This window comes from Telmatherina bonti, assembly GCF_933228915.1.
Source record: "Telmatherina bonti genome assembly, chromosome: 4".
NCBI lineage: Eukaryota > Metazoa > Chordata > Actinopteri > Atheriniformes > Telmatherinidae > Telmatherina > Telmatherina bonti.
Window position 1 is genome coordinate 16155458 of NC_136622.1, and position 14747 is coordinate 16170204.

The 14747-nt window shown below is 40.1% G+C and overlaps 3 protein-coding genes across 3 annotated transcripts; 2 read left to right on the top strand and 1 right to left on the bottom strand.

The window, feature by feature from the left end:
• The first annotated feature begins 1753 nt into the window (after nt 1-1753).
• On the top strand, nt 1754-5166 carry dffb (DNA fragmentation factor, beta polypeptide (caspase-activated DNase)). The gene is made up of 7 exons (XM_079238752.1): nt 1754-1893; nt 3132-3258; nt 3346-3531; nt 3982-4061; nt 4182-4355; nt 4674-4774; nt 4904-5166. The coding sequence occupies exons 1-7, from the start codon at nt 1771-1773 to the stop codon at nt 5148-5150; spliced, it is 1038 nt and encodes a 345-aa protein (XP_079094878.1). The 5' UTR covers nt 1754-1770; the 3' UTR covers nt 5151-5166.
• Nucleotides 5167-6407: 1241 nt separating this feature from the next.
• On the bottom strand, nt 6408-10244 carry cUnh1orf174 (chromosome Un C1orf174 homolog). The gene is made up of 4 exons (XM_079238753.1): nt 10135-10244; nt 7939-7992; nt 7342-7707; nt 6408-6558 (listed from the first exon to the last, which is right to left on the bottom strand). Exons 1-4 carry the CDS (start codon nt 10141-10143, stop codon nt 6427-6429), a joined length of 561 nt encoding a protein of 186 aa, XP_079094879.1. The 5' UTR covers nt 10144-10244; the 3' UTR covers nt 6408-6426.
• Nucleotides 10245-13520: 3276 nt separating this feature from the next.
• Nucleotides 13521-14747, top strand: b3gnt7l (UDP-GlcNAc:betaGal beta-1,3-N-acetylglucosaminyltransferase 7, like; the record flags this gene model as incomplete). The annotated part of the gene is made up of 1 exon (XM_079239769.1): nt 13521-14747. The coding sequence occupies one exon, from the start codon at nt 13521-13523 to the stop codon at nt 14745-14747; it is 1227 nt and encodes a 408-aa protein (XP_079095895.1).

The window sequence follows — 14747 nt, forward strand, 5'->3', positions numbered from 1 at the left end:
AATCTTTTTAAAAAACAAAACTTGCAAGGCTGAAAAACACGAGAGTGTCTAGGTCAATTTAAAAGATCGAAGAAGAATATTTACTGAGCATTTTGCCTCAAACCGCCATGTTGAGATTGGGTTATACTATTCAACTGAGAGGGGTGGCTGGACAAATAAATTGTCTATTCAAAATTATTAACAAAAAGAATTACATGGAGTAAACACATAATTACCCAAGATTAACTTCCAAAACAATATTTATTTATTAGAAAAGGTGTATTCAAGCCTGGAAAAAACTTTACATAAAAGTTTGTAACAGATGTATTTAATCTTACATACCTTTACTTTGGCATGGTCCATCTCAATGTATCAGTTGTTATGGTGATATCCACGCGGCTGTATACATATGCACGTCTGTGTATATGTATGTGTATAATCTACAGTTTATACAATATATTTAACATGAAATAATCCTACATATATATATATACATATATATATACATGCCTCTGAATATGATGAAATAATAGGCTATTTGCTCCACAGTTGCTGTCATGTTGGCAGTTGCTCTTTTTTCAAGCCTAGGACATCTACAATCCTGGGGGCTTCTTTCTTGCGTCAGCTGATCCTATAACTGTGCTCTTCTGGACAGAGAGATCCCAGGACCATATCGTGATCCTTGGATCTGCTGGAGCCACTCTCCCAGTATGGCGGTCTTGACCTCGAGTGCTGTGATTAACTATGGCAGCATTCTTTCTTCTAAAGCTTCTCAACCCCTAAAATGCAGTTGGTAGGTTTGCCATAACCAGTTTATCAGTCTGGATCTTAGCTCTGTCATTCTCCACCACCTATGACTGTGTCTCCCATCATGATGCTGGTACTTCCAGGCCAACCTGTACAAATGTTCCTGGATACTATTTCAGCCACCTGGTTATGGCAGCTATTCATGTCTTACCTGCCTGTATCTAAAACCATGCTATGCACTGGACTATCTCAGATGCCTTGTTGCACAACCCACACTTGTGGTCTTATCAGGTGTGGTAGACTCCAGCATCTATCACTGTTCTGCCTGTACCAATGCACAAGGGGTGGGGAATTGAATTTTAAAAAATTAAAATTCAATTCCCCTTTTTTTTTTTTGCTTCAAAATTTTATAAACGATATTTTTGTTTTAAAAACATCTTTTTTTCTAATAAATAAAAATAATCTATTATAAAAATGTTTGTCAGTTTTATTGTTTTCATTGATCTTTTTACTTGTCTTCTTGGACATTATGGAAGCAGAATGATGGTGTGGCTACTGTGCTGTTTTATCCTAATTAAAATTAAGAAAAATGACTAGCAATAAAATTTTTGTACATGTCTCAATTTAAATAGAATTGCCATAATATTTTTTCACTCCTTTCTAGCTTAGAAAAATGAAGTTACTTGGGAATTTAGCGCCTTTTGTTACTTAAGGGTAATGATAATGAATCGAAAATTTGTTTGAATTGAGAATCAATTCTGAATTGAATCAAATAATCGATTCGAACTCTAATCTTAATTTGAATTCTACATTTATTTTATATCCGGCCTTAACTTTCCAGTAATTACTTGCAAGTACTGTTGTGCAGCTGTTCAACACAAACCAAACGTGATGTTCAGGTAAGTGCTTTTCTCTCAACGCTCTGCTCCTTATCAGACTGTTTGGGGGAGAAACCAGTAGGGGGCAGCAAAGCACCACAGCTGCACATTTGGTCGGAAGAGGAAGAAAGAGGAAGGAAGCGGTACATATAAACAGGAAACTAAAATGTTCAGTCTTTTCGGGAAAATTAAACCTGTGAAAATTAGAAGTTGCCAAGGAGACAGAAAGTACGGAGTTGCAGCGAAATATGTGAAGGAACTGCTTCAAAAGGGCTGCAAGCTGTTAAAGGTAATACGTGAGCCGCAGTAATTGCTCTCTGCCTAAAGTTCCGCTCTTTTCTGTGAGGACATGGTGAGAAGCTAAAACTCTGGAAAACGAGTTTAAAACTTTATACATAGCGTACAATAGAAATAATTACCAGTTCACAAACAAATAAATCTGGCAGAAATACATAGATGCTCCACATATAAATTAAACGTCTTCAAATGTGCAAGACAAGGTGTCTGATGATGACTCTACAAACAACAATTTATCGCTCTTTCAAGTCCTTCTTAGAGTTGCTCCCGCTGCTGATCCAGGCTGAGAGTGCACTGATTGAAATGTATTTATTTTAACTGTTGTTGATGTTTTTTCATGAGTTTTTATGTGTATGTGTCTTATGTGTGTTCTTTTATGGACTTGAGTCTGTTTAGATTAATTTATATGATTGCTATATGTGATATTCTCATCCAGGGGTGGACAACTTTGTCGTTAAGAGTATATAGAGTTTCCGTGCTGCAACACACCTGACACGCACACCAGCTTTACTTTGCAGATTTGTGCAGAGCGTGACATCAAACTCCACAAACGTCTTCTAACTACCGATTTGAGTCAGGTGTGTTGCAGCAGGGAAACTAACACTTGCAGGACTGTCGGTGGAGCTCGAGGACCGGAGTCGTCCACCCTTGCATACCAATGTGAAATGCATTTAGTCCAAAATGTTTACAGATCGCCCTGCGATGGACTGGCGAGCTGTCCAGGGTGTACCCTGCCTGTCGCCCAAAGCCGGCTGGGATAGGCTCCAGCTTCCCCGCGACCCTGAATTGGATTAAGCGGTTTAGAAAATGAATGAATGTTTACAGATCACTGAACTCTTTCAGTTCCCTCTGTGGTAAGGGCAGTCTTTGAAACATATTTTATGAAAAGGAAACGGAAAGCTTGGATTTCAGAGGCCTCTAGACAGGAGTAGAAATCAACCTTCATTTGGACACTTTTAAGTGTCACTTTATTTGGATTTCATTTAAGGTTCTCTTGGTCAAGACAGGCAGTGTCTCATCAGCAAAGGTTGCATATGTACACAAGTATTGGCATATAAAATAACTTAAAAAGTTTGTTGGGATGAAATAAACATTTTGGAACAAACCAAAAGAAATGTTAATGTTGGAAATTTGCCAGTGTTTGAGTCAACAGGAAGTCAACTTAAGGTGGTAAGGTTTGGAATTTGTTGACATTAAGAAAAAAAATCATAATTTTATCTCCTGTTCCAGTTATCGCCCTCTGGTGCAAGCGTGTGTTTGTATGAGGATGGCACAGTATTGACAGAGGAGTTCTTCCCCACCTTGCCAGATAACACAGAACTAGTTATTCTGTCCAAAGACCAGACATGGAGTGGAGGTACATTGAACAGGAATGCATATATCATTATACAAAGTTTTTTTTTTCCTGCACTGTCCTTTTTTTTTAAAATATGTGTCTCTCTAGTTGTTTGTGACATCAGTCAGTTACTGGATGCTGACCAGTACGCTGACAGCATTGTTGAAGCAGCCGAGCGGCTTCTCTCTGATGAACAATCTCCTAAGAGGCGTAAAATCCTGACTGACCTACTACAGAACCTGGAGGACAAGTCAGACCTGGAGAGCAGAGAGGAGGACGAAGACTGGTTCAATGGTATGTAACATTTTTATGTCTGATATACGTATGATGCTGTAGTTCTGTCTGATAACAAAGATGCTGTAGATTGATGATCAGGTTTATCTGTAATCCCAGTACACAAAGAGGAACACTTTATGATTTTGAAGAATAAAATAAGGAACGTATGGACAGATAATTCATCGTGCTTTATTTTAAAACCAAAGAATTACGAACTGATCGCTTACACCGTGGTCAGATTACTGTAATTAACTTAATTTAATTCTATATGCTTCAAATTACATCAAAGCAAAAGCTCCAGGGTTTTTTTTTTTTTAAAGTTGGTGTGGACTCAACATTTTAAACTCTCAAAGGCCTGAACCTCAATGCTTTTTGCCAGTTGAATCTATTCTTTTGTCAGCAGGATTTTTAAACAAAACATGTGAAACTCAGTTACACTGAAACTAAGGTAACTGGGTCTGATTTCAGGTGTTGATACTCGATTCAAAACAAAGTCTGCCTATATGAGATACAACTGCGAAAGCCGGATACGAGGCTACATGAAGGAGGTGATGAAGGAGCCCAGCTGGTACCTGGCTCTGTAGTTCTCCATAAAAATATCAGTTCAACATCTGTGACAACATGTAATGGTGTTTTTGTTTTGTTTTGGTTTTTTTTTCTTCTTTCAGGTGGATAATGCCAGGAAACGCATAGAGAAAGCAAAAGTCAAGTCAGAGTTTTTAAAAACATCTGAGTGCCTCTATGAGATGCTGAAAACAGACAGGTACAATGGCAGCTACTTTGACAGGACTGTAAAGCAGTCGGATCGTCTCTGCACCCCTGAAGGATGGTTCACCTGCCAGGTACGACAGGAATACAATGAGAAAGGCACTGAGAGGTCCATACAAGTAGAAAACTGATCCAGGCACCGTTATTCTTGCTATGTCACCAGCGTTTTATTGTAGATTGTGCTCTCGTCCTCAGATAACTACATGATGGCTTTGTCATGTCTCAGGTGATTCATGTGGCTGTATAAAAGCTGTGCTGTGAGAAGTTCAGCAATGCAACACTTTAAGCAATTTGCTCTGAAGAGTTGGTGGCGATAAAGAAAAAGTGGCCCTTTGCAGATATTTGCAGACAACATAATGCTTTTAACCACTTTCTGCCTCCTACTTCCTCAGGGATCATTTGACCAGAAGGTGTGCCAGTCGCTCCACTCCATCAACCCGTATAGCAGCCGAGAGAGCAGGATTGTCTTCAGCACGTGGAATCTGGATCACAAGTACGATACTTGGCTGCCTGCTGTTGATGGCTCCTTTTAAAAAAAATCAATCCTAATTTGACACTTAATATTTGTCCTTTTTTTTGTCATTTTGCTATTAAATGATGTCAATCTATGCATGATGTCTAGAATAGAAAAGAAGAGGACAATAATCCCCTGTCTGGTGGACGCTCTGCAGAATCACAAGGGCACAGACCTCAACTTGAACTACTTCTACCAGCTGCTGTTTACCAGAGACAACCTGAAGCTTGTCCACATTGTTTGCCACAAGAAAGGAGCTCACAACCTGCTGTGCGACACCAAGAGGATTTTTAGGATTTCCAGTAAAGCAGGCAAAGAAAAACAGAAACCCAAACTGAAGAGGCGTTTGACTTGATTTTTTTTTTTTAACAATATTTTAATGAGATTTTATTTGATGAGCTTTTAAATTATTCATTTTGATCCAAGTCACAAAAATCATGTTGTATCCCAGATCTTGCCAAAAGAAAACATATAAACAAGCTTTGACATTATGAAAAACATTTATGTTGGCACACCAATATCAAATACAAAGATGGATTATGTAAAAAGCTTAAACAAGACATTTAGCCAGAAAGTTGCATACTGTTAATAAATGAAAAGCATTTTGCTTAAATAAGGCAGTAAAAATATGTACATGATTTGACTGAACAGTCATAATCAACAATATACAAAAAGCAACAGGTGACAATACAATCGCTCTAGTGCAATTACTTTAACCTGGTTAGTTTACATTTTTAAAGTCAAGGTTATTTTCAAATCAGATTTTAAATTAAATATATTTCTGTAAATCTAAAGAGAACAGGTTCAATAAAGGAGTATTAGCTGCACTGGTGTGTAAATATACAGATGTGTGTGTTGATTTATTTAAAAAAAAAGAGCTGCCAAAATCCTGAACATTCAGAGATGTTTTAGGATGGACTTTTAGACACTTGGTGAACGATGAGGCATGACATTCATCTCTATCAAATAAATGCTTTGCATGTAAATTTCTCCATACAGATGTGCTTTGGTTCATGTTTCATTCTGATTTTTCTTCTGAAACCAAATCTTAAAATTAGGTCAATGTTTACTGGTGGACATGTTTTTAAAAATAAGTAATTTGTTGGAGAAAACAAAAAGCCCTTTGGAGGTTTAAGTTGAATCCAGCCCTCTTTGGCTTTTCAGACCCTTAATAGTTTGTGGTTTGATTTTGTTTATAGAAAGTGCTGTGAACACATCCCAGCTATAATTGAGATGTGAGCTTGAATTCAGGACTAAATTGGTTAACAAGCACCTGTATTTGCACCATATTCTCTAACTGCATGAATATCTTTGGCTATCAGGCCCGAAGTTATTTATTGAGAATTTGTAACATCAAGTTAAACATAAAGTGGTTGCTTTTGCACTCTGGATGTTTTATACCACTTCTTTTCATTGCTTTCTCTCATTATGCTGCTGCAAATGCATTCCTACCTCCTTCACTTATGATTACAGATGGATATGATCTTGTAACAGGATGAGAACTGGTTGCATGCAGTGTCTGAGCAAGTAGTTTCTTTTTTTTTTTTTTTGGCTTTTCCACCTTCAGGAGTCCACAGTCATCACCGAACCGCTTTTTTTTTTTTTTTTTTTTTTTTAAATTAAGTGCCCACTCAATTATCCAGCTGCGTGCTGCTGCTGAGGCCTACCTCCTCTTCATCGCTGTCCTCCCTTGCATAAAAGTGTCGCCGCCTGCTCTCCCTTTGGACATTGGAGGAAGTATTTGAGGATCTTTGAGGAAAGTCCTGCAAGACAAGTGGGATTTACTCAACATGAATACATTTTCACCTCAGTGCACCTTTGCAGTCAGATTTAATGGCAGCAGATTCAGTCTGTAAAGACCTCATGCAGGCTAAAATATGTTTAGGTTAAAATGAATTGTGTCGGTACAGACTACAAGCAAGGCCAGTGATGTTACGTAAGTCTGTTACATAACCTTTGATATGGCAACTGTTGAGAGAACAGATTTTCTCACAGCACGAGCTTGTCCTTGATTTTAGGGAAGCTCTTTGATACGGCTTCTCCACATAGATTTAACTTTAACAAGATATCACATTATTATACTTGTTCGCTCAAATGTAAGCCAGACTATGACTTTGCATTCCACTTAAAAGACAGCGATATGCAGTGTGTGTCATTTACATCATGAGTTGGATCAGTGTTCATTCTTTCAGAACTTGTCTCAATGAGTTTACTTTGAACTTGAAGTGCCTTTGCTAAAGGATTAACCCAAAAGGAGAAATTTTAAAAAGTCAGGCAAGAACACAGTTTCCATATGATTTCAGGAGGCTAACCCGGCAGTGAATTGGGTCAGAGGTGATGTGAGTGTATATTTGCAGTCATGTTAGAAAGCTGATGAATCTTGAGGTGAATTAATGAAGTCTTTCATGTGATGGCTAGATTTTACACTTATGACAAATCACAGGTTTATGTTAGGAGCAGTCACAGAGTGGAACCTGTTAGCGAGAGTATGAACTCATTTCAGATATACATTATCACAGCTTCATAGGAAAAGCAAAATACATCACCTGTACGATATCCAAGTTTCCAAAGAACTGCTCCACGGGAAGGATCTGATTACTGTCATCATCTGGGAATAAATTTATACTAGTTTCTTCACAATCCATGTGCTCAGGCTCCCGTTTGTCCCAGCTGGTGTTTGCTCTGCAGCTGTCAAACCCTTGCTCTGTCCTCAGCTCGTTCTCTTTACCCTCCTGTCCTTCCAGCTCTGGAGATCCAGAGCATCTCCTCCTGTCGGCAGACCGCTGGCATTCGCAGGTGATGAGAGAAAGTTTCTCCAGAGGATCGCCTGCTTTGCTGGACTGGATGACTGAACCACCCTCGGACGATGAACGAGTCCTTTGACTTTTCAGACATTTCCCTGTAGCAGAAACCTGCAACAGAGGTAAAAGAACAGGGTGATGCATGACTAAAATTGGGCATCTTCTACAGCCCTCAGATGCCATCTAGCAATTCCAGCCTGTTTCATCTGTCTGGTTTAACAGCAAATCAACAAAGGATATGTTTGACAGATTTACTGATTTAATAGCTGCTGACTGATTGTCCTCTTTACAGACGTTTGTCTCACACAAACATGTAACACAAACCTGTCTGGAGTTTCTGACCTGAGAGCTGCTCTTCCTCTTTCTGGGCTTCAAGTTATCGAGCCGCCCAGGCATCTGAAAAAGCAACACAGCAGGGTGTGTTTAATCCCTCGTGGCAAAACTTCATTACTGGCGCCAGTTTGCGAATAGACTTGATTTCAGTCAGCTGAGAAGCAGCTGTCATAATACCAGCAGTTCTCAGGCTCTGGCTAAGCAGCTATTTATTTTACAAAGCCTCCCTGCTCAGGACAGGAGTGGATTAACTTCAACTTATTTGGCAAATTTTTCCCATGAGGGCCTGCTTTCCGATTGGGCTTAGAAACAAATTTCCCCATGTGGCACTACCTTGTGAAATGAAGCTAGTTTACTGGGAGAGAAATGCACCAGCTAATTAAAAAAAAGTGAATTTTTTCCTACATCTGAGCTGGCAACACTTTTTGTTTCAGTTTAGATATTACAGTTAGAGTCAGTCCTAACCACTAAAAAAAGACTAAATCATGGCTGACAGGAATATTAATCTCCCTTGCATAGTCAAAAGTAGTGTGGCCTTGTGACAAATCAGTGATTTATTACATTACAAGATGGCAGGAAAGCAGCCTGCTGGGTAAATGTTGGTGTGTTGTGACTGAAGAGATGGATAGGGGGGTTTGCATGCACAGACATCTAACATTTATGTCAGTGCTACGCATGTCCTCTTGCAACAAGAGAATCTGCTTGTGGAGGATGAGATTTCATTTCAGACGGATGTGTTTCTAAGCATGTGTTTACATTTTTGAGATGTCTCTTCCACCGGTGGGAAAAAAAAACCCAAACAAGTCAGACATGTTTGGTTTGCTAGCAACCCTAATGTAGCTAAACTTTTAGTTATTGGTTTAAAAACAGGCCATTCTTGCGTTTTTATTTGATCTGTATTTATAGGTATTATTTAAAATCTTAACGAACATTAGAGGCTCCAAGAAGCCAGCAGATCTGTCTAAATAAACAAAAGGGAACATGAAACCTTGCTTGCAGTGGTTTGAGCCCTTTGTTTAGGGGAGAGAACAGAACAGCGGCGCCTTTGTATGAGGCTGCAGATTAAAGTTTGTGCAGCAATCTTAACATCAAACAAGTATTTTCTGCATCAAAATATAAAATAATCCTTTTATTAGTAATTTTCTGCCCTGATTCAAAGTATTTATGTTAACACATTTTTTTAAGGGGGAGGGGAGGCATAAAACCTTTAATCTAACTGGGATAGACGTTTATTTTTGTGGGGGGGTTTTATCCAAATGGTCATTTGATTGTAAAATGCAGAAAGACTTATGGATATGTCACTAGTTTCCATCTTGGCATTGATAATTATGTACATCTTCATCTTAGCTCTCCTGTTGAAAAGATTAGCAGTCTTTCTTGGTCATGAAGTTAATCGTTTATAAACAATTTATGAAAATAACTCTGCTCTTTCTCATCCGCCTCTGTAGAGACAGAAGGTCTGCCAGATATCATCAGCTTTACACACTGTTAGGTTTAACTTTCCAGGCTTTCTGTATTTTTACTGCTGCATGAAATATTATGTTTTTTTTATCTCAGAAAAAAATCTCTGCCTAGTCCATTTGACTTTTCATTGTTTTGTTGACTTTAACAGCTTTGCATGCAACAGAAAGGAAAATGTTTATGCTCCTCTCATACAAACCCTAAACGCAGAGGTGCGCCATCTTCAGAAAAATTAACTAAAGTTACACATTAGACATTTCTCCATTTTATCCATAATGCATGAAATATGAGGGGGGGGAAATCATTTAAATTAAGCGTTTTTGTAGTGGAAGCTACAACAACGCCTCTATCCTCTGCTGGCCCAACTCCTCCCAACACTGCCTGTGTCACTGGTGTTACTGGTGTCACATTACCCACCAGCAACGAGGCTTTCAGTCAAATTCCGCCAATACACTTGTCCGGTAATGTAGCTCATTTAGTTCAAAAAGATAAATAAATAAATGAATAAAATAAACTAATCAATACGGTCGATTAGCCACGTTGCAGCACGTTCAATTCCAGTGTTGTCATTTGTTGTATGTGATATGAAATGAGCATGGAGGTTTTACAGAGAAGTTACTGCAAATCGCTGCCAAATCGTCTGAAGCTACAAGCTAATAAGACGACGAGCTCGATCGCCGCGAGCTACCAATTAAATTATGTAACAAAGACGCCGACTCTTCAGCCGTTCATCTGCGCACTTACCTTGCGCATCGTATGGCGGTGAATGTTAGATTCGTTATTAGCCTCCGTTTGCAGCCGACTAGCCTCGGTTAGCTACGGGACCACCGGGATCATTTACGATGTGTGGCGGCGCTGCCTCTACCGCTCTGCTTGTCTGAGGGTGAGCCGCCGCCTCCTCAGTGTATTTCCTGCTGTGAGGTTCAGGCGGAGGTCACAGCGTCCTCGTGCTGTCACCGCAACTGTCAGTTCACCTCCTAGCAACGTCTCCCACCAAACACCCTACCTGCTGGATTTTACTTCACTGAGCAGCAAAACTAGCAGCTGTGTTTGTGAATATTTTTAAACCAGTGTATTTAACCTAATTTACTGTGGCTGTTATTACTAATCATTATTGTTATTATTAGTACTATTTACTTTTTTTTCAAATAAAGTTTGACCCATTTAAATAAGGTTTTCATTAAAATAATTTGAATGTAAATGTGGCCCTATTGTGATTTTTGGTGCGCTCAGAGTTTCTATATATAAAGGAGATGTCTGTTTTGTTTAATGTATTTCTGTTGCTAAGCTTACTTAAATAGCATCGTCTATGACAATGTAAATGTAAATCACCAGTAAAAAAGTAGTTTTCACAGCGGAAGTTTGGTGTAAATGGGTCGTGTGAGGTCATAGATAGTGAGGGCAAAGGGGAAACAAACTGTAATTAGTCTAAATATCCACAAGATGGCGCCAGACGACAGATTTTTAATGTTCTCTTCCTACACTGCAGTTCGTGCTACAATCGGAATATTCATCGTGTTCCGATTGTAGCATCTCTCCTCTCTTTCCCTCCAAGCCTCTTCAAATGGCGGCCCGCGGGCCACATGGGGCCCAGAACCAACTTCTATGTGGACCAGCTTATATAAAAGAATAAAGATATTAGTCAAGAACCTTCACTCTTTCCTTCACTGATTAAGTAGCCTACAATCCTACAGTTATGCAGACCAAGAATGCAACACTTAGTTGCCTAGCAATATTAACCCCAGCGCGTGTTGTTGTGTTTTGAACATAGACTTTTGAAGTTGTAAGATTAGCGCTAGCAAGCATGTTGCTCTCTGTCCCAAAACGCAAAATTTACAACGAATACCACAGATTTAACCCCACCATCGAGAAGTTTAGTTTGATATGCCCCTTTTATGTTAAAAGTTATGAGAAAAATAGGCTCTGACTGGAATTTTCATTATTTTATTCTGTGTATTTGCTCTTGTCATGTGCAACTGAATTTAAAATTAAAAAAAAAATCATAAACTGCTTATTTTTCAAAATGTTAATGTGTCTTTTATTTATTTATTTTATTTGATTTGATTAGGTCCATCATGTCTACTCTGACTTTAGATTCAAAGTTTATTTTCAGATGATTGTTGTTTTTTTGTTTTTTTAAAGATGCTGTTGTTTTTAGACAAGAGCTGTAGTTTTACCCTGGCCAAGTCTCAATCACTTGAATCATTTCTGTCTTTTGAAGCTCATATGGGCTCTCCATGCCCTTAGACCACCCACATCCCTTATAGGATGTATGTAGCCAGCCCACAAGGGCTTCACATGTAACTGTAACCACATGGGACCTGCAACATTTGACAATCAAACCCAAAACTAATCAGTACCCACACAGCCCAAACTTAACCCTTATGGACCTCACAGAACATGCTGGCTGGGATATGGGACATACATGGCTCCAGTCTCCCAAAGCTGGGACTTAGCTAAAACTTTGTCAGAACCAACTTGAAACAATTGGCTAACAGGTTACCATGGGCACTGCAAACAAACACATCACATTTCACAAAAGACAACATTAGAGTGATCATAACACAATATGAAAATAACATTTTAAAAATCAAACAACTCTTGAACACACAGAGCATAAAACCTACAGTATGACATACTATTAAAAAAAAATCCTTTTTTCAGTATCTGGCAATCAGGGGCGCAAATTAGATTCTAAAACTGGGGGGGGGGGGGCATGCGTAGCACTGACATAAATGTTAGATGTCTGTGCAAGCTGTCATCAAACAACTTCAACTCAATAACTTATTTTTGTGTAAATTGGGTTTTAACTCGTGATCAAGCACTTAGTATTTTTAATGGTCTATGGGCCAGTGGATTACACTAAAAAGCCATTGGAGAAGATTTATTTAGGTCATGAATTAACATAAATTCTGCTTTCTGCCTGCTGCGTACTGACTTCCCTGTTAAAATCTGTAAAAACTGGGGTGTTTTTATATGCAGCAGTTGCAGCAGCCAGTTTTTGATCTTCTGTTTTCTCATGCATGGAAATTTTTTCTAGTTGCACTTGTCTAAAGAGCTGTCAACACATGTAAATAAGCAATGCTAAGATTTGCCATTTGTGTAAAGAAAACCAGCCTCTCACAATGAGAAAAAGCTTGATCAAAGCATTATCGGCTCACAAGTGTTTTCTACCTGCCACAATGTCAGTCTGTCTTGCTCTTTTTCTCCTCCAGAGCCTGCAGTCAGTCTATTACAGGCAGTGTTGCCTGTAATAGACTGACATAATTAAATTCAGATTCCAATAAAATTTTTATATTTATGAAGACAATTTCATTCGTACTTCATCTTCATCAACATATTTGTTACTTTATTTCTGTCCTCTCTCTTATTTTTCCATTAATGTGTTCCATTATTTCAGACCCTGCTCTTCCCATCCTGCTCATTCTTGATCTCCCATCTATGTTCATACAGGACCCTCTTCACTCTGGCTCAATAGTTTCTTTTCTATACATGTGCATCAGTTGTAACCCTCTACTTGTCATATAATAAATAAAAAGATGATTAAGTACACAATGTGTATTTGTTGAAGCCTCCATCACTATTTCTGCACAGTAAAAAGGTCACATTTTATCATCCTCAGATCTGATTGAGTTGTCTTTGTATCACTGTCTCACATTAGCTGAAATAATTCAGTATTAATTCTGAGTTCAACAAAAACGAGCAGAGGTTTATGAAAATATAAAACTCAATAGCTTTCCGGACACCTGATGAGTGTGAGAAACGGGGGGAAAACTGCTGGACTCCGATAGGTGTAGATCATCAGTGGGAGGAGATCCTTTGGGGAGGCGGGGGTGAGTTATCCTGCAGCAGGTCTCCAGTCTGTGGAAACAAAAGGCAGTGGAGAGGTCCAGACACAGGTTGGGAACCATGTGTTGTTCTCCTACAACGAAAAGCGATGTTTGACAGCACTGGCCACCGTCATGGGCTAAGGTGGCCACCGGAGCTACGGTTTCACTCTGCCCATGACATGATCTCTCCTCATGAGGAGAAACGGAGGTAGTGGCTTTCCACGAGGACGCAAAGTTGTGAAATGCTATGAAGGCTAAACATCCAGCAAGTGAGGGTCCCAGGGTGCCACAGTGACAGCGATGGATCACCTTTTTCGGAGAAAGCGGGGCAATTTGCTGAAGTCCCTGATAAGCCTGTCTCTGATCTTTGCATCCTTTCTGATGATCCACAAGCTGAAATTGTCAGAGAAACATGCAGGTAAACAAACGAGGGATGGGAGCTGGTGCGGCTCCGAGTGCTTTTCCTTTGGAAAGGGAGTCATGAACACGAGTTGGTGGCGCGCAGGCTCTCCGGTGGCGACGAGGAACGATCCGCAGCGCGTGTCCAACGGGACTCCAGCTGTCTGGGACGTACAGGTTCTCAACTGCAGCGAGGACGCGTCGGTGAAGACCCAGGATTGGTTCCGGCGTCTGGATCCAAGATTTCACCAGTTTGTTCTACACAGACACTGCAGGTACTTCCCGATGCTCGTCAACCACCCGGAGAAATGCGCGGACGGAGAGGTGCACCTTCTCGTGGTGATCAAGTCCGTCATCGAGCAGCATGACCGGCGGGAAGCTGTGCGTAAAACCTGGGGCAAGGAGCACACCGTGGATGGGAAGAAGATTAAAACTTTATTTCTTCTAGGAACTCCAACCACTGGCAAAGATACTCATAACCTCCAAAAACTGATCGAGTACGAGGACCGGATCTATAAGGACATCCTGCAGTGGGACTTCATGGACACATTCTTCAACCTTACCCTGAAAGAGGTTAACTTTCTCAAATGGTTCAACATCTTCTGCCCAGATGTGCAGTTTATATTCAAGGGAGACGATGATGTGTTTGTGAATACACACAACCTACTGGAGCTCATCGGCTTCAAAGTGGAGGAGCGCAAAGACACCAGCTTGTTTGTGGGGGACACCATCTCCAAGGCGATCCCCATCCGAAACCGACAGAGCAAATATTACATACCCAAAGAGCTGTATGATAAACCGTACCCACCCTATGTCGGAGGTGGGGGGTTTCTTATGTCCTCCCAGCTGGCCAGGAGGCTCTTTGTGGTCTCTGAGGACCTGGAGTTGTACCCCATTGATGATGTGTTTTTGGGGATGTGCCTGAAGAAGCTCAATGTTGCCCCGGAGATGCACCCGGGCTTCAGGACATTTGGTATCACCAGACACAAGGTGAGCCCCTTGAACAGGGAACCCTGCTTTTATAAACACCTCATCGTTGTACACAAACTGAGCGCGCAGGAGCTGCTCAACATGTGGAGCGTGGTGCATAACAAAGAACTGGTTTGTGCGCAAAAGACCTCCATATGA

Excerpts from the sequence above, each read along its gene's own strand:
- dffb (XM_079238752.1), top strand. The coding sequence starts at position 1,771 with ATGTTCAGTCTTTTCGGGAAAATTAAACCTGTGAAAATTAGAAGTTGC. Across the intron at positions 3,259-3,345 it reads AGACCAGACATGGAGTGGAG|TTGTTTGTGACATCAGTCAG; the intron begins GTACATTGAACA and ends GTGTCTCTCTAG. Across the intron at positions 3,532-3,981 it reads GGACGAAGACTGGTTCAATG|GTGTTGATACTCGATTCAAA; the intron begins GTATGTAACATT and ends GTCTGATTTCAG.
- cUnh1orf174 (XM_079238753.1), bottom strand. Across the intron at positions 7,708-7,938 it reads AGAGGAAGAGCAGCTCTCAG|GTTTCTGCTACAGGGAAATG; the intron begins GTCAGAAACTCC and ends CCTCTGTTGCAG. Across the intron at positions 6,559-7,341 it reads GAAACTTGGATATCGTACAG|GACTTTCCTCAAAGATCCTC; the intron begins GTGATGTATTTT and ends CTTGTCTTGCAG.